Source organism: Lodderomyces beijingensis (genome assembly GCF_963989305.1).
Source record: "Lodderomyces beijingensis strain CBS 14171 genome assembly, chromosome: 5".
Lineage (NCBI taxonomy): Eukaryota > Fungi > Ascomycota > Pichiomycetes > Serinales > Debaryomycetaceae > Lodderomyces > Lodderomyces beijingensis.
The window spans coordinates 764,231-788,712 of record NC_089974.1 but is presented as its reverse complement, the minus strand read 5'-3'; the positions used below and the strand labels follow the sequence as shown (position 1 = coordinate 788,712).

At 44.4% G+C, this 24,482-nt stretch overlaps 7 protein-coding genes across 7 annotated transcripts; 2 read left to right on the top strand and 5 right to left on the bottom strand. All coding sequences in view use genetic code 12, as the record gives it.

Annotated features, from left to right (window-relative positions):
- Nucleotides 1–74: 74 nt before the first annotated feature.
- Nucleotides 75–1,625, bottom strand: LODBEIA_P42210 (uncharacterized protein; the record flags this gene model as incomplete). Its single annotated transcript, XM_066974419.1, has 1 exon — nt 75–1,625. The coding sequence occupies one exon, from the start codon at nt 1,623–1,625 to the stop codon at nt 75–77; it is 1,551 nt and encodes a 516-aa protein (XP_066831159.1).
- Nucleotides 1,626–2,308: 683 nt separating this feature from the next.
- On the bottom strand, nt 2,309–3,586 carry LODBEIA_P42200 (uncharacterized protein; the record flags this gene model as incomplete). The annotated part of the gene is made up of 1 exon (XM_066974418.1): nt 2,309–3,586. One exon carries the CDS (start codon nt 3,584–3,586, stop codon nt 2,309–2,311), a length of 1,278 nt encoding a protein of 425 aa, XP_066831158.1.
- A 2,370-nt stretch (nt 3,587–5,956) lies between these two features.
- Nucleotides 5,957–6,935, bottom strand: LODBEIA_P42190 (uncharacterized protein; the record flags this gene model as incomplete). The annotated part of the gene is made up of 2 exons (XM_066974416.1): nt 5,957–6,412; nt 6,921–6,935. The coding sequence occupies 2 exons, from the start codon at nt 6,933–6,935 to the stop codon at nt 5,957–5,959; spliced, it is 471 nt and encodes a 156-aa protein (XP_066831157.1).
- A 644-nt stretch (nt 6,936–7,579) lies between these two features.
- Nucleotides 7,580–9,541, bottom strand: LODBEIA_P42180 (uncharacterized protein; the record flags this gene model as incomplete). The annotated part of the gene is made up of 1 exon (XM_066974415.1): nt 7,580–9,541. One exon carries the CDS (start codon nt 9,539–9,541, stop codon nt 7,580–7,582), a length of 1,962 nt encoding a protein of 653 aa, XP_066831156.1.
- A 2,366-nt stretch (nt 9,542–11,907) lies between these two features.
- Nucleotides 11,908–14,925, top strand: LODBEIA_P42170 (uncharacterized protein; the record flags this gene model as incomplete). Its single annotated transcript, XM_066974414.1, has 1 exon — nt 11,908–14,925. The coding sequence occupies one exon, from the start codon at nt 11,908–11,910 to the stop codon at nt 14,923–14,925; it is 3,018 nt and encodes a 1,005-aa protein (XP_066831155.1).
- Nucleotides 14,926–15,601: 676 nt separating this feature from the next.
- Nucleotides 15,602–16,702, bottom strand: LODBEIA_P42160 (uncharacterized protein; the record flags this gene model as incomplete). Its single annotated transcript, XM_066974413.1, has 1 exon — nt 15,602–16,702. The coding sequence occupies one exon, from the start codon at nt 16,700–16,702 to the stop codon at nt 15,602–15,604; it is 1,101 nt and encodes a 366-aa protein (XP_066831154.1).
- A 1,981-nt stretch (nt 16,703–18,683) lies between these two features.
- On the top strand, nt 18,684–22,883 carry LODBEIA_P42150 (uncharacterized protein; the record flags this gene model as incomplete). Its single annotated transcript, XM_066974412.1, has 1 exon — nt 18,684–22,883. The coding sequence occupies one exon, from the start codon at nt 18,684–18,686 to the stop codon at nt 22,881–22,883; it is 4,200 nt and encodes a 1,399-aa protein (XP_066831153.1).
- Nucleotides 22,884–24,482: the final 1,599 nt, after the last annotated feature.

The following is a 24,482-nucleotide window of genomic DNA, read 5'->3' as shown; positions in this document are numbered from 1 at the left end:
GCGTGTTGTGTCTTGCGTGTGTGTGTGTGTGTTCATGGCTCTATAATGGACGAAAATACATAAATCACGTGTCTCTACTTCTTGCCAACCACTTCCCAATCATCTTCATTTTCAGTAGCTGTTGTTGTTGTTGTTGGTGCTGGTGCTGGTGCTTGTGCTGGCGCTGCCGTCAGTGCATCGTCTGAAATGGCCAATTTTGCAGTAGTAGCTTCCAACCCAGCAGTCACTTCTTCTTGTCCGGCTTCTCCTTCTTCCTCATCATCATCATCACCTTCCATTGATAACACGCTATAGACAGATTTCTGCGGACCCTGAGCTTTTTTCTCTTCTTCCTTTTTCTCCTCCTTGTTGTGTCTATTTACATGCTGCGATGATCTCGTGCGCAGCTGTATTGGTTGTCCCCTCTTCCAATCCAAATCAGGCTCGGATTTTTTACCACCAGCGCCGCTTCCACCGCTGGAGAAAGACCGGTTGGATCTTTCTCTAGGAGGTAAAGTTGCAGTTGTAGATCTAGCAGCACCCCAGTCAAATTCAGGCTCTTGCTTTCTAGGTGTACGTGACGACTGCGAGAATCCATTAGCTTCATTGCTGCTGCTATTGCTGTTGTTGCTATTGTCATTAGTATTGGTGTTGGTGTTGTTATTGTGATGGTGATGATGATGGCTCCTGTTTGATCTTTCTCTTGGTGGCAACTCAGCCTGTGTACCTCTAGCAGCACCCCAATCGAATTCGGGTTCGTCTTTAGGCTTGAATTCTCTTGGTGGTCTGTCGCCACCACGGTCTGCTCGGTTGGATCTTTCTCTTGGTGGTAACTCGGCTCGAGTGCCTCTAGCTGACCCCCAATCCAAATCCGGTTCATCTTTAGGCTTGAATTCTCTAGGTGGTCTGTCGCCACCACGTTCTCCTCGATTTGATCTTTCTCTTGGCGGCAAATCCGCCTGTGAGCCTCTAGCAGACCCCCAGTCGAAATCATCACTCCTGGGCTTGAATTCTCTTGGAGGGCGATCACCACCGCGGTTCGAAAACTCCCTCTTGGGCAACTCAGCCTGGGTGTTTCTAGCAGACCCCCAGTCCAACTCTACAGCAGGCTCTCTAAGGGCTCCCCCGGGGCCACGGTCACGGCCATCGGAAGGAGGAGCAACATTAACAAAGATTCTCCTGCCATTGAAATCCGATCCGCTCAAGTTCAAGGTCTCTTCCAATAATTCACGCAGGACAAAAGTGACAAACGCGAAACCACGAATCTGGCCCGTTTCTCTATCCAAAGGTAATCTACACTCGGAAATGATATCCTTAGCCTGCATTCTATCTTCCAAATGACGAACAACGTCAGCATCGGTGATGTCCCAGGGCAAATTCGAGATACGTGCTTGGTATGGTGGACGGTCGGGAACGGGGTATGTGACTCTCTCCCTCTTCTCGTAGCCTAAACCAGCACCGGAGCCAGAGCCCGAAAAGATGGGGGCACCGCCAATTGGAGCCTCGGTGGTGCCGCCGGAATTGTCAATGTTGAAAGCAATCGAGCTCATGTCGACTTCTTCATCGGCCCACGAGTTCCCGCCTCCAAATGAGTCATCCTTCAAGAATGAACCCAAGTCCATTTTGATGTTTTTCTTTGGTCCCATATTTGCAGCTTTAGCTTCTGTTTCTTAAGATATATCTTGGGCAAGTCTTTTTTATTTGAAATTTCTCTACAGCACGAATGTAGTGCGAACAAGTGCTGTTATAGATGATTTTATTATCCTCGAGTAAAAAAAAAAAAATGTCGACAGGTATTACTAGTTGAAAGTTTGAATCCCCTCCCCTGTCTTGTTTTTTTGTTTTGTTTTGTTTTGTTTGTATCAAACGGATGTTTAGATGGAGGTTTCAAGCAAGATATGAGAATCTGAAAATTTTTCGTTTAAGCAGAAAAGTGGTGATTCTGTGTGTGATTCCTACTTTCTTTTTATTTGCTTTTCTTGTGTCGTTTTTTGGTGTCGTTTTTTTCGCGTCAATGGGAGGAAGTTTCATTCGTCATATTGAGGACTTCCCATGATACAACTCCATTTCTATACCCTCTGCACCTCCTCTGGGTTGAGATAGTGATGGTTCAGAGGATGTTTCGATAAGCAGGTAATATCAAATTAGCTACATACATGTCGCAGGCAAAGCAAAAACAGAAGAATAGACCAAATTAGGGCTCAGGTATTAGAAACAAAAACCCCGGCCCACCCACTCCAGGAAAAAAAAAAGCAAAGCCTAACCGTGTTTATGCAATATCTTCAACCCATCTCACACTGCTTCCTCAATTTTCTTCAAATTCCTTTTTTCAAACCCTGTTTTCGATGATTTCCATGGTTTCTCTGGCATTCTCCGGGTTCGATGTTTCCATTGGCGAACCGCGGTTGGAAGCTTCTCCGGTTTCTCCAGCGTTGGCGGTCACATCCGTGGTGTCAGTAGCACCTCTAGTGCCCGGATGCAGAGAACCAGCCCCCGTTCCAGGCTCGAGATTTTCAACGACACCACCGGCACCGCTGTCTTCTTCAGCTCCCGAGTCTCCAGACGACAGTTCTTCCAGGAATCGATGCCCCCTAGCCAAATGCAAAACAGCCCAATGGTACAAATCGAATTCGGAAACTCCCATCAACCTCCACCAAAAGCGACGGAACCAGCCACCATATTTCCTCTTGGCTAGTTCACCAGCTCTATTTTCCAAGTTCAAGTCAGCATACCTAGGATCGTTCAAAACCAAGCGAGCCCGCTCTGCAATGGGTAGGAACTCATGCATCATACGCAATTGGCTCGAGTCGAGACTTGTATTGTCATCATCATCGTCATCGTCTTCATCATCTTCATCATCCTCTTCTCCCTGTCCCTGTCCCTGTCGCTGTTGTTGCTGCTGCTGTTGTTGCTGTTGTTGCTGTTGTTGCTGTTGTTGTTGTTCTTCTTCTCCTTCTCCTCCTTCTCCACTGGCATTTTGCCCCCCGGTAAGATCTCCATCCCGATGGAAATCGCGCTCGAATAAATAATCCCGTTTACACATGGGACAACATGCACGGCGTTTGGTGAGCCATGGGTCTAAGCAGTCTGCATGGAACACATGACCACATATGAGCCCACGCACCAAGTCATCTTCTTCAATCAACTCAAGACAAATGGCACATGAGCCGCAGTCGTAGTGTATGCTGTGTGCAACATCAATTTCGTCTTCATCAGTGACAAATGAGCGCCTTGCTGTGTAAAGTTCAGTGGAGGTGCTCTTGGAACATAAAGTGGAGGTATGCACTTCGTCACTCAAGTCAATTTCTTCCACTCTGGTGGCACAGCTCTTTGATTCCGCTTCTTTGATGCTGCTACCAGCACCGCCATCAGCTTTCAATTCCAATTCCTTCAGTACGTTCGAGTCCGCACGTTCCCTAGCGAGATGGTATAAAGTATTGATAGAAGCGCCATCTTTTTGTTCCTCCACCATTTCATTCAAGCTTTCTTCCTCTTGTAATCTGCCCTTACGTTTTTCAACATCGCGTTCCTTGCCGCCATGTAGCCAATCATAGTACAGCTTACGCGGAAACAATTTTTCAACTTCCTCCTCCGTCAATTTCTTCATCTTGTTGAACCTACGGTTTCTTCTTCTCCTTCTGCCATTTCTGCGTCTGCCTTGATGATTTTGATGTCCCCTATTCCTCCTATTCCTACTCCTATTCCCCCTCCTTCTAGCCTCGCTGTCTTCCGCACCTTCTCCATTCCCATTGACATCGGCGCCGAGTTCATCGTCTCTATTCCTGATATATCCCAGATGTTCCTGATATTCAGTATTGGTGAAAATATGAGTAAAAGCACTCACACGAGTCCGCCCACCACCACGACTCGCCAGATCGTCACTCGAGTCACTTGAATCGTTAAAGAACCCAGCACCAAGCCTACCGCTACCGCCGTTTCTCCAAGCACCACGGGGCGGAGCAGCAATTCCATATTTAGCCCGGATGAAACACCTCACGGTAAAGTATATAAATAACAAAGCAATAAAAATGCCCGCCCCTAAAGCAAGAAAGAAGAGAATGGTAGATGGGGTGCTGCCGATGAATGAGTAATTGCTCAGGTTGTAATTTGAAGAAAAAGCTGAATCTGAATTTGAAGTTGAGCCTGAACTTGTACCGTTGCTGTTGCTATTGGGCCAAGTGTAGAAGTAATGGTCTCCTGCTGTCGCTGAAGTCGAAGGTTGGTATAGTTGATGGGTGTGAGTCAGGTGAGAATGAGCAGCAGCAGCACCAGCAGCAGCAGGAACCACGTTGGTTGTAGTTTGAGCGGAGTCCATTCTGATGGGTTGATGCAGGTACAAAAGTTGAAATCGGGTCCCGCCAATCAATCTCAAAATGGCGCTGGCGCTGATCAATTGATCCCCCGTTTCTAGCTCTCCTCCTGTTCTGGCCGTTGTTTTTGAAACGAAATAAAGTGAATTGAAAACCGGCAAGTTGTCCCCCCCTCCTCAATTGAACTTTTGTAAATTATCGAGAAGATATGCGTGTGTGTAGGTGTGTGTTATATTCCCGCCTCGTCAATTGAGTATCAATGTTGCGAATGAATTAAGCGGCAGTGTTTATACAGTGATAGATCAAGCATTCATCCTTCTACCACCACCACCAGCGTAGGAGTATACGTGTATCTCTTGTCTGTGTATGTGTGGCCGTCAAAACAGAGGGGGGAAGGCTGCTGGATTACGGGGCGCCCCTGCGAGAAGCAATCGGGATAAATTATACACTTGTAAGCAGACGGGTATATCGTTGTGTCAACACCCCCAATTTGTTCAAATTGGGGAATAACACATTCATCTACAACACACGCAGAGACAACGCTTTCAACCCCACCACGAGTATACGCCTCTACACGATTCCTGCGGTTTCCATCGAGCTTGTACATCGCGTGGTGGGTGGCAAACACAACTGGCCAATGAAGATGGTTTGTCACTTCTTTCGAGCCCCCCTTTCTTGCCCCTTTAGATCAAATATAGGGGTACCAGCTAGACTAAGCCGCGAGCGCTACCATATGTCCCCCCCTCGCAATATCCCAAAGCGGCATCCACAGTGCTAAAAAAAGCACCCTTTGAACCTCCTCCTCTCTTTCTCTACTGTGCAAGTTAGCTCATATGGCCAGTGGATGAACAGGTCTTGAAGGAAAAGGACCAAGTAAGAAAGCCCACACGGGAATTCACAAGCAGCGGACGAGGATGTTCTCGTGGATTTGACTAGAAACGCTGTTGCCTTGACGATGCCGGATTCGCCTCCCTTGTCACTCGCGGCGCCGTTGATCTCTAGCTCTTTCTCACCTCTCGCAATTGACGTGTGGCTCTCTCCTCTAAACCAAGCAAAGCCGTAGTTTTCCAAATGACAACTACATGTAGCAAGACAGCAGGTTTTTAAAAGTTTTTAGCGTGGTTCAGAGAAGAAGAAGGAGAAGGGTATGGCGGTAACGGGAAGGTAGGGTGCCTAATACTCTCGTGATGCCATACTATATTGAGCCCTGGCTAAGCTCCGCCAAAAAAAAAAAAACATCACGAAGTGTCAACCAGAGCCCTTTCCAACTTGATTTTAAATATACAAAAAACAGAAAAAAAAGGGGACCTTAGTTCAAGTTTTTTTGTTTCAGTACAAGTGTAGATTTGATGAAATTAAGTAGAACAAGTATATATATATCCCGAACACACAAACAATCATTAAATATTCGTTTTTTTTTTCATTTTTTTCATTCATTTACAATACATCAAATCTAGTTTTCTACCAAAAAAGACAACAGCAAATTACTTCTCACAACAAAACCAAAAATAAATGAACTTACGCCCCCCACCCAATTAAACGATACCACTGGGCCAACAATAAAGGAAAAAAAAAATTCAAAGGTGTCCTCGATAAATATGGAAACACAATCTCTCTTTTTTTCCCCTCTTTATAACGCGTAGTATAAGGGCGAGCAAACAGATTGTTTATTGTTTTGGAGCATCTTTGAATGAGATAGCAGCTTCTTCGCCCATAGCAGAAATAATAGAAACGATCAAATCCTTCCCTTCGTCAAATTCGGATTGGATCTTCTCGCCCAACTCGCCTTCTGGAACCTTGACGTCATCCTTGGTGTCGCCCTCGGGGGTCATCAAGCTCAAGAAGCCGTCGTCAATGTCCAACAATTGGTATTCTTGTCTTCTGACGTTGGGGACCTCCATATTGTGGGTGGATGGCGACAAATCCTCCAACTTCTTGCCGGTAAAGATATCAATGGCCACCAAGTGGACCTTGGCGTGTCCGTGCTTACCGGTCTTGGAGGTGGACATGTCGACAATCTTGCATGGTCTGCCCTTGATGACCACATGGCCATTCTTTCTCAATGCGGAACATTGCATTGGGAAAGTCAAAGCGGCACCGGCATCGGCGGTCTCGAAAGTGTGCTACAAAACATGGGAAAAAAACCTGTTAGTATCAAATCGGGAAAAGCCATTTCCACAAGTCCCTCCCGCTCATCTGCTTGTTGGTGAGAAAAAAAGAAGGAAAAACAAAAAAGGGAATCCATCGACGAGGAGTAACAATATTTAGGGGGGGATCAGATGAGCAGAACCAAATGATGTTCCTCCTCACGCCTTCCTCTCCCCTTCCTCTCCCTCGGGAGACAAAGACATAGCTTTGACCTTGAGTTGGAATGAGACAACGTCATCAAGACAAGTTTTTTTTACTCTTTCAAAATGAAAAAAAACTTATTGATCAATTTGCCTTCTCGTTGCTGAAAATGCCAAAAGAGACTTTCACACTTGACTAGAACTGCTGTTCCACTTGTCTTTCCGTTCAAAAAAATATTGCCCCCCTCCCCTTCTCCCCTTCTCCCTCTCTTTTTTTTTTCACACAGGGCGATAACGCGAAACTAGACGACCAGACTTAAATGCTTTGGGAATAGAAACATACATCTTCTTCAGCCATGGTTGTTAATTTTTGTTCTTGGAATCTCTATGGAAAAGGGAAGTACTAAGGAAAGAATCAAATTTTTGCAAGATTGTTGAATTTTCAATGAAAAAAAAAAAATTCTCTCTCTCTCGTTCTCTCTCTTTCTCTCGTGAAGACATAGCGACACACACCTATACACACACACGCACACGCACACTACTCTCCCACTCGCTAGCGTGTTGGCGGGGTAGTGCGCGCGTGTTCAAATTGGCCAATGGTTGATCCAGCGAGCGGCGAGTTATTACTAGGCACATATTCCATTCGCACGACTTCTAATTGGGTTCAAGCGCAAGGTGTGTTTCAAAGGTAAGGGAAGCAAGCAATCTCCTTTTTTACGTTAAGCATGCGTTTTAGTTGTTGTCAGTATCGGTAATAGTACAATAATATACAAAACATTACAGGTGGTAGATATATATAGAAATGGGATGCACTTTAAATTCTATGTAGAGAAACAAAACAGCAAAAAAAAAAAGTGGGGACTTTTACTCCCCGCTGGTGGAACACTTTTCTCAGTTTTTTTTTTTTAATCGGATAAGCATATCTTTGAGAGTATCGGCAAAGTTCAGCTCGAGGGTTTTGACGTGTTCTTTTTGGGTAGGTCGGGTGTGGTTAGTTGGGTTTCACGTCAGGACGGCATCGTATTTCGCCCTGGTTTCGCGAGGAGCAGAGGCTGCCATGGGTGAGGGATTGTTTTTTTCTGCTTCAGCCGTCTTGTGCTGCAGCGCATTCTCGTCGCCATCTTTTTCTTCTCGTTTATCCTGATCTAGTTCCGTCGCGTTCAGAGCGTTCAGGGCATTCACTTGGTGGGATTTGTCTTGAGTGCCGTTTTTCTTGTCTTGTGTGCCATCCACATGGGCTTCGTTTACCAGCACATCAGTTTCCTGTTCAGCCTCGCCCTTTTCGTGTGCGTCGGTCCCGTTTTCCGCTTGAGACGGCTGTCGCATCAGCTCCTGCTCTCCTTCGTCTTTTGCCTCTCCGTCTAGTTCCGCATCTGCGTTCTTCTCCGGCTTTTCTTCCCCGTCCACATCCGTTTTCTTGTCCTGGTTTTCAGATTCCTCCTCTATAACACCATCAGCTTTTGGTTTCTTATTCTCTTCTTTTTCGCTTTTCGCATTCTTTGCAGTCAAATCCTCGTCTTCATTCTGCTCATTCTGCTCGATATCAGGTAAACTTTGCTCGATTCCACTAACTTCTGATTCTTCCAAATTGGTATGATCACCATTTTTGATTGCAAGAAGCTGCGAGCTCTTCAACTTCTGATCTCCCGCACCCAACTTTGCCTGCTGTATTCGTTTCTCCTCGTGTATTTGCTCAATCAAAGGGTTCCACTCGCTTAAAAGCTCCTTACATCTCTCATGTAGTTTGAAACTACTGGGATACTCCAAATTGGGGTCTTTTATAATGCATTTCAATACTTTATGGATTTTTGATTTTTGCAACAAACCTTTGGTCATGGTGAATTCGGATAAGCGGTACAAAATCAAACGGCAAACCAGTAGATCGTCGGCTGAAGGCGAATCAGGTATATATGTCGGCTTATTTTCTTTCGATGTAGGAGTCCGCGGTTGCTCTCCAGCTTTTTGCTGTTGCTGTTGTTGATCTTTCGAATTTGGTTGATGCCTTTGGATTAATATGGTCTGAAGTTTATATCGGCAAGTAAACAACTGTTGAGATTTCTCTGCCTCGGTCAACTTTTGTTTGGTGTTTGTCAGCGATGCCGCGGATGCTGCTGCTGCTGCTGCCGCCGCTACACTTGTAATGTCGTCTTCACTGCTACTATCCGCTTTAGCTTTCTTTGCAATCTGACTCGTTGGCGTAGTATTTTCTTCCAAATTTCGCTTTCTACCATTCTTTGATGATGGAGGAGGTGTCATTTCGTTTCTGCTGCTTTTGGCAACATCTTTTGACTGCTGCTGTCTTGAACCTCTCCTCACCCTTCGCGACGACTCCGAAACAGAACTATCATCGTTTCCTTCTTCAACATCTCCATATTCTCCTTCGTCTTCTATTTCCTTACCATTTAACGGTTTCTTGATTTTCATTGCTTTGCCCTTGGCCAGTTTCAGTTTCCTTGATTGAGCTTTTGGCTCAGAATCTTGCTCGGGAACAACATCCTCCATATTATCCTCCTGATCTTCTTCCTGTTCCTCTTCCTCCACCTCTCCATCTTTTTCTTCATTTCCATTTGCATCTCCATCTTCATCCTCGGAGTCTCGGAAAAGGTCCATAAAACTATCAAAATCTAAGCCAGATGTCGCAGCAAACGCCTCCAGAACAGTGGTGGCTCTCTTGTTTGCAGCAAATCTTCGTTCTTTAATAAATTTAAGATTACCCCATTTCTTTCGCAATGAAGCATCAATCTTCTTTACTTCCTTATCTAGTTCTTCCTGACTTAGAACCTTGATTTTATCCTTGCTCATCCAATAGTAATCTCCATCAGGTATGAAAACCACACAGATATTGCTGCCTTTCTTTTTATGTTTTCGGACTTCATCGGGGATATACTCGTCTGGTGTTATAAACGAAGGCCATGCTTTATAACCAGGCATTTTGCTGGTGACCAATTGCTTTGGCTTGAACATCCTGTCTTATACAAAAAAACTGACTCTTTCTTGACCTAGTTTTTTTTTTTTTTTCCTTCGTTGAAATTGGAGTCAATTGGGCTGCCTGAGATCTTGAACGTGGTAAATTTTTTTTCTCTATTCTTTTCTTTCTGATCTTCTCCAACTGCAACAGATCTCTTCTGACAGGTCTTGCTATAACTGAACACAACCCAAAAATTTAGTAGAAATACTATGTTTGCTTTCTTTCCTCTTTGCAAAAGACTTGAATATTCAATATCTTTGTAGATTAAAGAAGATTTTCAGGATAAATAAAAAAAAAAACAAAACTTGGTTGCCACTAACAACGTATTTTTTGGTCAACGTAGGAGAGAGCGTCTGTTGAACTTTTTTTTTTTCGGAAATTGATTAGCAAACAACCAGTTCGTTTTTGTTGTTTGTTTTGAATGGCGGCAGGCTAATTGAGAGAGAACCTTTTATAAAATGGTCGGTCGAAGGAAACTGATTCAACTAAAAATGGTGAGAAGGGCGAATGAATGTGGACGTGAATGTGGGTGTGGATCTGGATGCACGTGTAGGTGTGAGTGCAGGTGTTGTTGATATATTGCCACAATCTCCTAGAGTATTGGTGAAGATGGTGTAAAAAAAAATTAGAAAAGGAGGTTTTCAAATAGGAATTAAAGGGAGGAGAGACAGTGTGTCGGAGAATGAGATAGAACTTGGTAGCGATGTGGGGGTCGTGTACTTTTGTATCAAACAACAACAACAATAACAATAATAACAACATCAACATTAAGAGAGAGACTCCAATGGTACCTCTACTTCTTCAACAAACTAACCAACTACAGGAGCAACTAATTAACTAAATAACTAACTGTCCTCTCTTCTTTTCTTTCTCCGGTCGAGGAACGGAATTGAGTGCCTCGATGAATGCGCTACTTGTTGCCAAATTCTTTTTTTTTTTTTTTTTGTTTTTTGTGGTTTGCAATGATTCTCACGGCAGCAATCTTATTGGAAAATTTGATGAAATTTTTATTTCTACATTGTATCCAGAATACGCCAGCTTAGAACGCGTGGCTTCCAGAGTCTTACATCACTGGCTCGTCAAAGAGCCCGTCATGTAAAACTGGTTTAAAATCTATCCCAAAGCTACACCACCTCGACCAGCAGCAGCAGTATCCTTCTTTTTGATCTCTGGTTTCAACTATGCGAAAGCCATGAATATGAGTAGCATGATAAATGCGGTGGCTCTCTGTCTTACCCCAGAGATGCTCAATCCAGTCAATTGACCACTTGATAGAGGCCTTTTTGCCGTGCTTGATTTGTTGAAATGCTGTCTTGGTGTGTTCTTGGTTTCTGTGTGTGTGTGAATCGGCTCCGGAAAAAAGAGCCTTGGAATCGAAAAGAAAGTGGGTGCGAAAACGGCAAAAAAGTTAGGGGGTATTTTTTTGGCGTGCCCATATTTCACCCGGCGCTACCAAATCTACCCCCTTTTACTCCAAACCTCCTAGGTGATGTAGAAATTTCAACCTCATCCACCTGCTCTTCTTCACTGAGGTCCCCTGTACATTGGGTATCAAATCAGTACTTGTCCCGAAAACTCTAAGCTATTTTTTTTTTTGTCAGTAAATTTTTGGTCTAATTTTTTGGTATTGAATTTATTGCAAACTGTTGTAGAAGCATGTGTTTTTGGTCACACCAGCTTGAAAACTTCTCTCCATTACTTGTTATCCTATGGCAACAGAGAGTCTTACACCGTTAGGGGGAACATTCAGAGGCACCTGGTCTTCACAAATCGTTATCTCCACTGACTTGTGCCAAAAAACAACTAAAAAAGAAAAATAGTCACCAACTCTGTATTGGCTTTTGAGAGATTTGAAAACTTTGCAACCCCTGTTTCCACTCTTTCCTCATAGAAGTTATTTTTGAGCATTCCCTCTTCTATAACGTTTCATCTTATTAAGTGAAAGCGCACTTCTTGTTTTACAAGGTTGTTATTCTGATTAACCACCAGAAACAAGAGACGAAGGTAACGAAAGTAGGGAAACCTCAAATCTCAAGACTGTTCTCTTTTTTTTTTTTTATTTTTTTGGCACCAAAAAAAGAGAGAGCCAAACTTTACGGTAAAGAGTGCACACCTTCTCTTATTTTGCAAGCATATATTTAACCACCAACTTCACCATCTTTCACAACCAACAGGGGGACAGGCAACATAACAACCTTTAGTTTTCCCTCCCCCCTCTACCTTCAGAATTCGTATAATACTAGAGACTGCATTTTACATATTAATAAGAAAGAAAACTGAATAACAACCACCGGGATAGCGCTTTTTTTTTTTTTTTTTTTTTGCCCCAGAATATATCCAGCTTTATCGGCATCCAAAAGATATGGATCATTATTCCAATGTACGCAGTTTTAAGAGGCCAAGTCCGTTTGAAATACCCACCAAGGAACAACTAGTCGCTATTTTCAATCCGCCCATTAAGAAAAGGAAACATGGACAAGACCCGGCTGCAACAAACACTTCAATAAAATCCATTCCTTCACCTGCATTATCCCCACAACAATTCCCTGGATCCAGGAGAATTTCTTCTTCTTCTTCTTCTTCATCGTCGCCATCATCATCGTCAGTATCACCATCATCAAATTCGGTGGATGCAAAAAAATTTAATGAAAATGGCATGACGACGCATTTTCACCCAATGACACGAGTACCCATCTTGAATGCGGTACCGCCCGATATCATCCCCATAATCCACCCACCTTCGATAACATCGGACTTTTTCACCGATATCAAGACAGACTTAAGCGATCGCAGGACGTTGGAACAGGTTTATGGTATATTGAAGAAATTCCCCCCGCCATTACCGCCACCGCCGGTGGGGAAACCTTTTTCCTTCATGACTGCAAAAAAGGAAAAACCAGAGAGTCTAGCCTCTGCGAAAAATGGTAATCGACGGAAACCTCGTTTTTTGGAAGGTGGTGAAGAAATTGAAGATTTAACCAACAACAACAACAACGACAATGACAATGACGAGGCACTGGCAGCAGCAGATGGCGATGGCGAGGGCGATGGAGAAGGTTATGGTGATGGCGAAGAAGAAGAAGAGGAGGAAGAAGAAGAGGGAGACGAGGATGCCGAGGATGATGAAGACGACGAACAAGAACAAGAACGGTACCTGGGCGGTGTAATGGTGCCATTCATATACCCGCCTCCTCCCGTAGTGGATTTCGACGCATTGCCATTCTCACTCGGCGCCTACAAGAAGCGATACGAGGAAGCACTCAAAACCTTGAGTGAGAATGAGATGAAGGAATTGATAAATGGCACTTCATCGCCCATCCCCGAGGATCACCGGTATCCTGAACGAGTCATTCTTAAAAAGAGGGCTCTGGCGTTGAGGAAAGGGTCAATGAGCGCAGAACCACCTTCACCGGAAGAGAGCACCAGCCCTCAACCTAAGTCGTCAGCGTCGCCTGAAAAGAAACAGGACAAACCATCACCATCAGCACCATTACAGTCACCACCACCACCGCCACCACCTCAACAAACACAACCACCGCTACAAAAACCTGAAGCTGAAGTCAAGGTTGAAGCTGTGAGCAGTCAAAGATATATTCAAGCTCCCCCATTACCATTTCCACCGCCAAATTTCATGGCGTACCCCTTATCGGCACAACATTCAACAATGACCCCCGAGGATGTATTTGAGGCTTTCCTTGACGCCAATCTGAGACTACCGCGTACAGACATGGTCGTTGCTAGCGCTGCTGGCTCGATTGCCGATATGAGGAAGCAGGCGACAGAAGAAGGCTTCAACCTACGGGATCAGAAGATATCGAACCGGGTAACAAAAGGAGAGCAAGCTGAGGATGAACCTTGTGAAGTCAGTTCAGATAATGATGAAGAGGACGAGGAGTTGAGCGAGGGTGAGCTTGAAGAGCGGACCTACTACGATCGAATAAGCACAAATGTCTACGAGGACCTATACGCCGAGGAGTGGAAAGCAGAGGACGAGAGCCTGCAGAAATACACGGACCCAAACTTTGCACATGTTGATGCCAGACATAGCGACATCAAGCACGGGGAAAAGGGAACTACCATGCATATCAAGCAGAGGCCCGTTGAAGACATTTATTCATTCTCTGATCCTCCTCCTCCGCCTGGTCCAACTTCTAGATCGGGATTCGATCGAATCAATCGCATGGAAATATTCCCCACCCATTATCGAGAAATCACCTTGAGCACGGGCAACAATAAACAGCGCAGAAGGAAAAACTTGCGGTCTTCGTTGGACACGTATGAAAACTGGGCTCGGGAAAACCGAGACAGGATATATCGCGCTAAAAAGAGCCAACTCTTGCGTCGGTTGAAACTTTTGCAACTGACGCGAATAGGATTTAGGGAAACTTCAGCAAGTATTAAGGACCCCGAGTTGGCAAATTTTGTCCATCAATGCGAAGTTGAGCGGGACTATGAAATTACACGCATCAAATTATCTGAAAAATACCAATTGTTGAAAAACTCGTTGATTTTTTATCATGATTCGAATCACGTTTACAAACACATGAACTCACTCTTGATTAATAAATTGGAAAAACTCAAGAACTTTTTCGGGTATCAGCGTGATTTATTTGAAAAGTATTTGAAGAACCCCGATTCGGATATTTTCGATATCGCAAGCAAGGATTCTTCTAAGTTGTTTCACAGTATTGCGACGTCCTGCGATGGTAATGCCAATGGTGGCGTCAATGGCACTACGAGTTACACGCACCCCGACACGCGAATATCCAACCTCGTTCAAACAACATTCAAACACGCCATAGTCCACGACTTCATGCCATTGATAACCCAGCGTGAATTTGTCCTCATAACAAGCGACTTGCACAAGAAAAACAAGCTGGACGCTAGTAAAGCGGGCAACTCGATGAAACACAAGATTTTCAAAAACCCATTGTACATGACCTCGGGTTCAGATACAAATGCCAGTGATAGCAATGCCGGTGGTACGACTGGCACGAGCGCAGCAACTTCGGGCAAGAGCCCCGTTGGTCACCCCCCTAAACGTCGTGGCCGTCGCGCCGCTGCCGCCACCACCAATACATCAACATCATCAACAACAAATGGTGCTGCGAGTGCTAATAATAGTAATAGCGCATCGGCAGCAGCGGCAAATCAAGCTGGGTCCGTCAGTGGCTCAGACCGGAACTCGTCGCCGTTCTTATTCGATTTGGAAATTGGCCGAGATGAAGAAATCAGCGCCAAGAGCACCGATTCCAAACATGCCTTCTTGATGAACCGGATCCATAAGCATTGGCAGCCCAACTTTGGCGCCAGCAGCGATGAAATCGACCACGATTTCAAGTTGATGGGCATCGAGACGAAATGGCCCGTTGCAAAATGAAAATGAAAAAACGAAAATCATATGATTCTAGAGTTGATAAACGCGTTTGATTAAAGTACATTTATATATAATGTATAAAAAAATTAAGATTGCAAAAAAAAAAAAAAATATATATATATATGTGTGGATATATATATTTAAAACACCGACTATGATGAAATTTCGGATCCAAAGCTGCAAATCTTCGTTTCTCTTCCTCTCATCTCATGCTTTTTCTTCCTCAAAAATAGAATAAAGTAAGGGGGGGGAAGGGTGTGTGTATTTGTTTCTCCTTTCTCTCTCCTTCTGCTGTTGTGTAGGTATATATGGGGTTTGGGAAAACGGGGAATAATCAGAAATTAATAACACAATTTATTCAAATATGAAGTGAAGATGAAAGAAAAAAGCAACATTAACAGCAGAAAGAACAGCAAAAAATGAAAAAAAAAGCAAAATGGCAAAAAAAGCAAAAAGCAAGTGAAGAATTTCTTCAGGTTTGAAAATTGTCTAATCCTTGTCGTTGAGATTGGTAAGAAGCGATAGTTGTTGATAAAGATCATCATCATCATCATCCATTCCTCTCGTAAGATACATATAACCGCGTCGCAAAAACACTTCTCGCCTTCTCTTTTTCGTCTCCCCCCTCGTAAAAAACAACAGCCTCTTCATTCACTGATGAATTTGGTTTTCTCTTGCTTTAAAATTCTTCAAATTGGGAGTACAACACAATCAAGACATTGACACCACCTAAAACATAAGGCAAGCTGCCCAAGGTGGAGACAAAAGAGTGGTACAAGCCCAAGTGCATCAAGAACTTGTTGAAATAACTGCTGCACCAACATTCACCGGTGGAAAACTCAATCATGGCGCTTTGTCCCACCAAGTAGTAGATCAAAATTTTGGCAAGGGCAAAGATGAAAGGGTCGAATGAATGGTATCTAAACACAAACTCTTCGTCGCCGATCAAGACCACTCTCGAGGTGAAGTTGACAAAGTAGGAAATGAGCGAAGGCAAAATCAAGGCCGAGACGAACCAGGTTAAACCCGTGGCGATTGCCTTGTATTCAAGCAATCCCGCGATTTCTAGTGATGGGATGGTTGAATTGGCGAGCAAGGGTAAATTGTCGTGGAAGATCTGGTGAATGGCTTTGTTTTTGTTCAAGGGCACAATTGAGGTGAAATTATACAAGTAGAAGGAAAACTCCAATAATAACTCAAAATAGTTCAAGGTCACCGTGGATGATAACTGGTCTCTTAATCTCTCGGTGTATTCAAAGAAGGAAATGCTGAGGGAATCGCTCAATTCGTAGATTTTGTCAATGGCTTCTTCTCCTTTGGCCAATACGGGATCGAGTACGGTTTCTTTCAAGTTCAAAGGTGGAGGCGCATTGTAGTCTGGGTCTGCCTCTTCGTCGTCTTCTTCACCCTCCTCTCCTTCACCCTCGCCCTCTTCATCCTCCTCCTCATCCTCTTCATCATCTTCTTCATCATCATCATCTTCTTCTTCTTCAATTTCCTGGACTACTTGGAGAACTTCTACACCTTCTCCCACCTCTTCTTCGTCATCGTCGTCGACATCGGCCTCTTCAACAACGGTGACTTCCTCCTCATCAACCTTAGAAGCTCCAACTTCTTCCAAAATGGCCTCGACCTGCGCCAACCCTTGGGGGTTCTTGACGAGATAGTTGTCCAACTTCTCAACCATGATTTTTTTAGTATCCTTAGTTAACGAGTGAACTCCCAATTTCTTCAAGACTAATTTCAAATCGGCTTTCTTAAAATCGCCAAAACTAGACATCGTTGTAGTTGCAATAGTAGTTCTGCTGCTGTTTTTTATTTTTATTTGTTGTTGTTGCAAGTTTGCTCAATTCTTCTCAGACGGGGGTGGTGTTGGGGGTGAATACGATATAAAATTGCTTTCGAGCTCGTTTTTTTTTTTCCACAACCACCTTTGCTGTATCCACTGGTGAGATTTTTTTTTTCCGTGGGGGAAGGACGGAGTACTTGTGATGAATTGAGGGAAAGGGGGGGGAGTCAAACGAAATTTTTATGTATCTGGAGCAGAGGATGGAGGTTTTAATTTCGGTGATAAATTTATATAGTTTTATAATTTTAAGAGCAGAGCAGGAGCGGTGGCATCAGCAGCAGTAGCGGTGGCAGCAGCAGCAGCAGTAGCAGTAAAAGCAAGACCGGCCTCCTGCTGCAGTTGTTGATGAGATTTGTTTTGGTTTCGAGATTTTTTTTTTTTAACTTTTGTTTGGAGGCAGAATAATTTTTATTCCACCGACGTCTGCTTGCTTCACCCAACGGTTTCCGGGTTTCTACCTGAACCACTGGACCTGAAGAGAGATGGGGAGAGGGCTAGAGACGTGTCTTGTGTTTGGAAAGAGAGAGGTCTCACTGTAGAATACCCTTTCGAACAAGAAGGCAAGTTTCCACAGTGACCTTTTTTTTTTTTTCACAACTTTGCTCCTTCGTACCCTCATCCACCGGGGTTTGACGTCATTCATCCCCCGCGTCTCTCTCTCGCTCTCCGGCCAAGGCAAGGGCCCCTTAACTTCCTTCGTAGGCGAGGGCAAAATAGAAAAACGAGTCTGAGGTCTTTCATGTGTCTATCCTCCCGCTGCTGGAGCTGTCCGGAGGATACCATGAAAGGACGCTCCTATGCTGGTGGTTGTGGCTCTGTGCCTCGTAAAATTTATTTTTGCTGCCTACCCGGCCTATTTTACCCGCAGCTCCCCCCTAATTCTCGCCCCCGCGTGGCTGGCCTCTCGACGTAGGGGGCGGGCAGATTGGCGAGTGCGCATTTTTTTTTTTCTCGCTCTCTCTTCGCGATCTCGAAACGGCCGCGCGCTACCACATGCACGCGCCATCTGCTCCTCTGTCGCGGTATTTTGAAAGTCGACTAATCGGGGAGGAATGCGACATTCACACTTGTTGTTTACACTTTGGCTCCACTGAGATCCCCAGCTTGTCCCAACAAAGCTCTCCGTGTAGTTGGGGGAGGTGCTGCTGGTGGTGGTGGTGGTAGTAGAAGCACCGATGAACGTTCCTGTTGAAAGTGTCAAAAAAGAGAAACAAAAAATTATGACAATTGATCGTTCCAAAGTGCATCTGATCGGCGTGACCATGCGTGGCTTTATATATATTTGACAGATTTTGAAAGCTAAGGACGCAGCCAACCGGTGTGGTTTTCCCCCCCCCCCCTCCATCAAAGCATCCGGTGTTCACGCTGAACCCCTTTTATGTTTCCTGTTCTTCGATTTCATCGCCGTCTCTAAATCTGCTCCATTCGTATTTGCTTCTTGATCCCCAAAGTGGTTTTGACTATGGATCCAACTTTGTTGCGCCAGAGGGGAGCTACCAACTGTGCGCATGAGATTTAACTTTCGAGACGGATGCAACAAACACCCATGAACAACCAGGAGTAGAGTTGCCATCCAAGACTAACAGAAACCCCCCCGTAACTTCTCTTTCTTCAATACTCTTTCTGAAAACCATTGGGAATACATTTCACAAACTATTCTACTTGATTACCGCTTCTCGACAGTTTCAAGGGGAAGAAATCAAAAAGCCGAAAAAAGAATCTGTTCATTCATTCTTTTTTATTTTTTTTTTTTTTACAACCAAGATTCTGTAATCCTGTTGCTGCCAAACGGACCCAACTTCTTTATGCTAGATAGATAGATAGATAGACAGACACCAGTTCAAGCTTCCGGAAAAGAGAAAGATCTATTGAGAGAGAGGGAGGCACAGACCATACACATATACGTTTACCGATGAGCCGACGGCCGTGTCGATATACAAGCCAGCTTTTGCAAGGGCTACGATGGAGAAGAGCCCTTACTACTTCTATACAGTTACAAAACGCAGCACGACAACCATCCCTGTTACAGTTCAAAGAGGAACCTCGGATAAATCAAGTTGGTATCCAGTACTTGTCAAAGCAACTCCACGAAAAAGTTTTCCCAGGGACCAAAACTGATGCCTATCTCACCCCAAGGCATCGCGAACTACTAGAGATATCCAAGAGACATTTAAAAGAGAATGAGTTGCTAGGCAAAAAGACTCAACTTCGAGAGCCCATCAACGTGGCAAACTTTCCAGATTTAGTTGGCAAGTCCTTGGATGAGCATTTCTACAAAATTGGCAAAAATTCATCAGAACCGTACTTGACTATGGCACAAAGTTTCCTCCTGCCCGATAGCCAGATCCCACCAATTCCCGCGCAAGAGACATGGATCATGCAATCTGGATGGACGAGATATGCCCCAGGAGAAGAACCTCACCAAGTGCCGTACCCTTTGGAAGACGAGTTGGTATTTGACGTGGAGGTATTGTACAAGATTGACAAATTTGCATGTCTCGCCACTTGCGCTTCTTCAAAAGCGTGGTACGGCTGGGTCTCACCGGCGCTTATCGAAGTCGAAGAGGGCAGACCCAAGAGTAAGGTCGACTGGCACCACTTGATACCCATGAACTGTGCCAAACAACCAAAATTAATTATAGGTTATAATGTGAGCTTTGACCGAGCACGAATATTGGAAGAGTACAACGTCAAGATGTCGAAAGCATTTTATTTGGATGGCATGGCGTTGCACGTGGCTACTAGCGGCCTATGTTCTCGCCAGCGGCCGCAATGGATGAAATTTGATAAACTGCGGAGAAAGGGAGAAGAGGAAGATGAGGAAGATGAAGAAGATGGAGATGGCGGTGTTAGTGCTGGTACCGGTACTAGCGATGGGTTATCTCTTGAGCAGTTTATTGAGCAAGACCCATGGTTACTTCAAGGTACAATGAATTCCTTGAGCAGTGTTGCCAAATTCCACTGCGATATAAACATGAAGAAAGAAGATCGAGAATTTTTCGCCTCCCAGGACCCCAGTGTTGTTGTTGAAAATTTCAACTTGTTGATGAACTATTGCGCTCACGACGTTGATGCCACCTTCAAAGTCACTAGGAAATTGTTTCCCGATTTCTTTGCAAAGATTCCTCACCCGGTTTCCTTTGCCGCGTTGAGGCATTTGGGAGCGTTGATCTTGCCAACAACAAAGAAATGGTTAACCTATATTGAATCAGCTGAAGCCTGCTACAACAAGAACAGATTGGAAGTGACGCACACGTTGGAAGAATTGGCTGCCAATCTCATCAAATATATCAAAGAGGATAAACCAGAGTTGGAGCCAGACCATCAAGAAGACCCTTGGCTTGCCCAGTTGGATTGGACATTGAAACAGCCCCGGTTAAAGAAAGATGGCACTCCAATGAAAAACAACGCCTACATGTGTGGTTACCCGGAGTGGTACCGAGACTTGTACAAGACCCCTGGAGAGCCTGCCGGCACGGTTATGTCATTGACACTAAAGTCCAGAATCACTCCGCTCTTGTTGAGGTTGAAATGGGAAGGGTACCCTTTATTTTGGGTCGATTCACAAGGATGGTGTTTCAAAGTACCTTTTGACGAGGATATTATGGAGTCTTTGAAACAGAAACACTATGTGCGAGCCATTTTGACTGAGGAGGAAATTGACGCAACATACGATGCGTTGAATCAGCTTGGAAAGTCTTTTGTTTTATTCAAGGTGCCACATCCCGACGGACCCAAGCTGAGGTGCACCTCGGTGCTTTCCAAAAGTTATCTCAAGTATTTTGAAAACGGAATAATGACCTCTCAGTACGAGTACGCCACCAAGATTTTAAAACTCAACAATACTGCTTCGTATTGGACGGGAAACAGGAGACGCATTATGGACCAATTTGTTGTGTTCAACGAAAAGGGCAAGAACAAATTTTTCGACACCAAAAAGGAAAGCGAAGAGCATAAGCAAATGGGGATCATCCTTCCCTCATTGGTTTCCATGGGTACTGTAACTCGCAGAGCAACGGAAAATACTTGGCTCACCGCGTCCAATGCCAAAAAGGATCGGATCGGGTCGGAGCTCAAGTCGTTGATCGAAGCTCCCCGGGGCTATTGCTTTGTAGGAGCCGATGTCGACTCGGAAGAATTGTGGATAGCTTCGCTCGTGGGCGACTCGATGTTTGAAATGCACGGGGGAACAGCGATGGGCTGGATGACGTTGGAGGGGGAAAAATCGGAAAAGACCGATTTGCATTCTAAAACAGCTGCTATTTTGGGGATTTCGCGAAACGATGCCAAAGTGTTCAACTATGGAAGAATTTATGGCGCAGGGTTAAAATTTGCCACACGACTATTGAAACAGTTTAACCCGAGAATAAGTGACGAAGACGCCGCTGCGACGGCCAAGAAATTGTACACTAGCACCAAGGGTATGATCCAGGGGTCGAAATTGTTGGAGAAAAAAGTTTATTACGGTGGAACGGAATCCATCATGTTCAATGCGTTGGAAGCCATTGCTCAGCAGCAGGAACCACGAACACCCGTTCTTGGTGCCAAAATCACCGACGCATTGAAAGTGGAGAATTTGAACAAGAACACTTATATGACCTCTCGTGTCAACTGGACGATTCAAAGTTCAGGCGTTGATTACTTGCACTTGTTGATTGTCTCGATGGAGTATCTCGCCGCAAAGTACAACATTGAGGCGAGGTTGGCCATCACCGTGCATGACGAGTTGCGATACCTTGTCAATGAAAAGGACAAGTACGTTGCCGCTTTGTTGTTGCAAATTAGTAACTTGTGGACCAGAGCAATGTTTTGTGAGCAATTGGGGATCAAAGAGCTTCCTCAATCGTGTGCGTTTTTTTCCGAAGTTGACGTTGACCATGTGTTGCGAAAAGAGGTTAGTATGCCGTGCGTAACGCCATCTCACCCGGAACCGATTCCAGTTGGAGAATCATTGAGCATTGAAACTTTGCTCGAGAAAACCAACGGTGGTGACGCATTAAAGGAATACGATCCGAAACCGTTGACGTTGAGAACAACAAAGTATTCAGTGCGTGATCCAATAATCCACGACTTGAGTAAAGGGTTGTCAGCAGAATGCAGAATTGCTTTGACGCGACTTCAAACAGCTTTAGATAAGGAGGACTGGAGGAGCAGTTTACGGAAATACAGAAGCGCCAAGAATTTTGCAGACTCCCAGCTTCGAAAAGGATTCTCTATGGAGGTGATTGATGCTAGAATGAGAAACAGAGACGAAAACAGCGCAAGCGTTAAGGAGGATGAACTTTATCACAGGAAAAGAATATCGTCAAAGACTCAGGCAATGAGTGCTGGAATAGTGAGCAAACGACGCAATGCTTCAGGAGCATTTATTGCTGAGTACGACTTGGAAGAAGAGCACAAGAAACAGATGCCAAATGGAGTTGCAGGGAAGCCCAAATATAAGAAGGTTCCAGACAAAGTGGCAAAGAAGGACTCGAATGGTGATGTAAGTAGTTTTGCACCCAGAAAAGCTACGACAAGTGAGGCCAAACCAAAGAAAAATGTCACTTTTGACAAACAGTCGAAAACTAAGAAGACCTCCACCTCGACTTCAAGTCGCAAAAATACAAGAGCGGAACCAGCCATTGCAACAGCTTCCGCTTCTTTTTCTTCTTTTTCCCCACTAAAGTCCAACGGATCAAAACCTGCATCTGGCACAAGCTTGGCACCTAGTAAACGAAATCAGCAGGGCAATACCAACTTCACACTCCCATTTATTCCATTATTACATGCACCACCACCACCGCATCCATTACCACCACATCCACCACAAATGGGCAATGCAGCGCAAGCGGAAACAAGTCAATTTGTGGTTGACTCCGGTTTGCTGCATAGTAGGCACACGCACAAGCACACAGCTGAGATTGACCGAGGTCACCTTGGACGGCGACGACGAGAAGAAGATCAAAGTTTGGAATCAATTGGCAGTCAAGTTCAGGATAAGATATCATTATCTGCTGCAGATGGATACGAGCCGCACGTAGCAAAAGCGAATGAGGCTCGCAAAGATGAAAAACTATACCACAAACCATTTCGAGATAGATTTAACCAAAGTGGGAAACTATTGTTATGATGATGTTTAACGATAAAAATTGATGATGAGGATGATGAAGAAGACGATGATAATGATGCTTGATGAAGATTTAGTCCAATGAACTTTTTTTTTTTTGATTTATGGCCAATGCCGTGACCTGCCGAGACATTAGCGACGTTGTTTTATTATGAAGATATAACGTGTACCATTTTTATTGCCTGGTGGATGGATTTATACCTGTGTGTGTGTGTGTGCGTTTTTCCCCCCAGCTTTGTTTGATGAACGCCGCTGTTGCTCCAGACAAGTTTCACCCACTATCAAAACCAACGACATCAACGCCATTGAGATAAGATAAAAAATAATAGGAGAGAGAGAGGATACATGAGATTGCAATTGATTATAGATGTTTTTTTTAAATGTGAGCCATGGGATATACAATCATTGGTTCCCCAAGCAGGGCGATTTATTGATCATTGACACATGGAACCTGAAACTCCGATCCAATGCACAGGAATGCTCTTTCATCGATGAATGTAAAGAGGAAGATTCCAGTCGTTTATAAGTTTTGCTCCACGGGGTATAGTATATGTCCTGTTACCACAACCCCACACCCCTCCAACCATTACAGTACAGTTCCTAAGTTTTTAGATTCTTGCTTGCCCATTTTTTCAGCGACTGACCAAGATGATGTGGCGAGGACTGAATTGCGCTTTGTTCTGTACTTAGGTATGTGTATAGATGAAAAGAAGAAGTATTTAAATGAATAGATGAATGAGAAGACGGTACATTTCAAGATTAAAATAGTGCAACTTATTTTAATGTAAGAGCTTCATAACCGTCGAAACTAGACGCGACAGAGTGGAAAAATTCCCACTTGCATCATCTCTATCATTTACTATCGACACGAGATCCCGATATATCGAAAGAACCAAACGTCAAAATGATGAAGCCGATTTTATTTTTCAAATTGGTGCCGCTCCCATGTGAGAGAAGTCACTAAGCAAATTGACCCATTACAAAGGACAATTTATCCATCACGGCAGGCAAACCAGGCACCCGATCACTAGTATTGTTTCCTTTTTTCTTTTTTTTGCAATTGTTTCAGATGGGAGGGTATAAAGATCCGGACAGAACTATGCTCTTCGAGTGTGGGATCTATCTGAGGGTTGTCTGAGCCCAAGACACATCGATCTGCGCTTGTCCAAACAACAAGGGAGAGGAATTTTTGAAGGAATTTTTTTTTTTTTTATTGCCGACTGGAACTTTGCAACCTCCGAGCGATGTACGCAATTTCTGAACTTCTCTAATGTTGGATGGTTTCGGGTTTTATCACGTAGGTTCTGCTCGCATGGCTCCAAGATGAGCCAATGGAGCAGCCAAGAGTGCAGAGGGGACGGGGAAAAGAGGGTGGGGGACGTGGTGTATTCATGACATCAGCCATAGCGGCAGGCTTGTCTGCTTGTGAATACACGCTGCTCTTTCGTTTGGGACCGAGATTGCAAAACGGTGCGAAATTTCTTCTTCTCTCTCTCTCGTGAGTCGAGCCGCGACGGGAGTGCGCGAGGTGCAGAACGGGAATGTCTTTATTCCAAGACCATCTTTTCAATTACCATGTCCTCGGCTCGATTCGAGATTTCG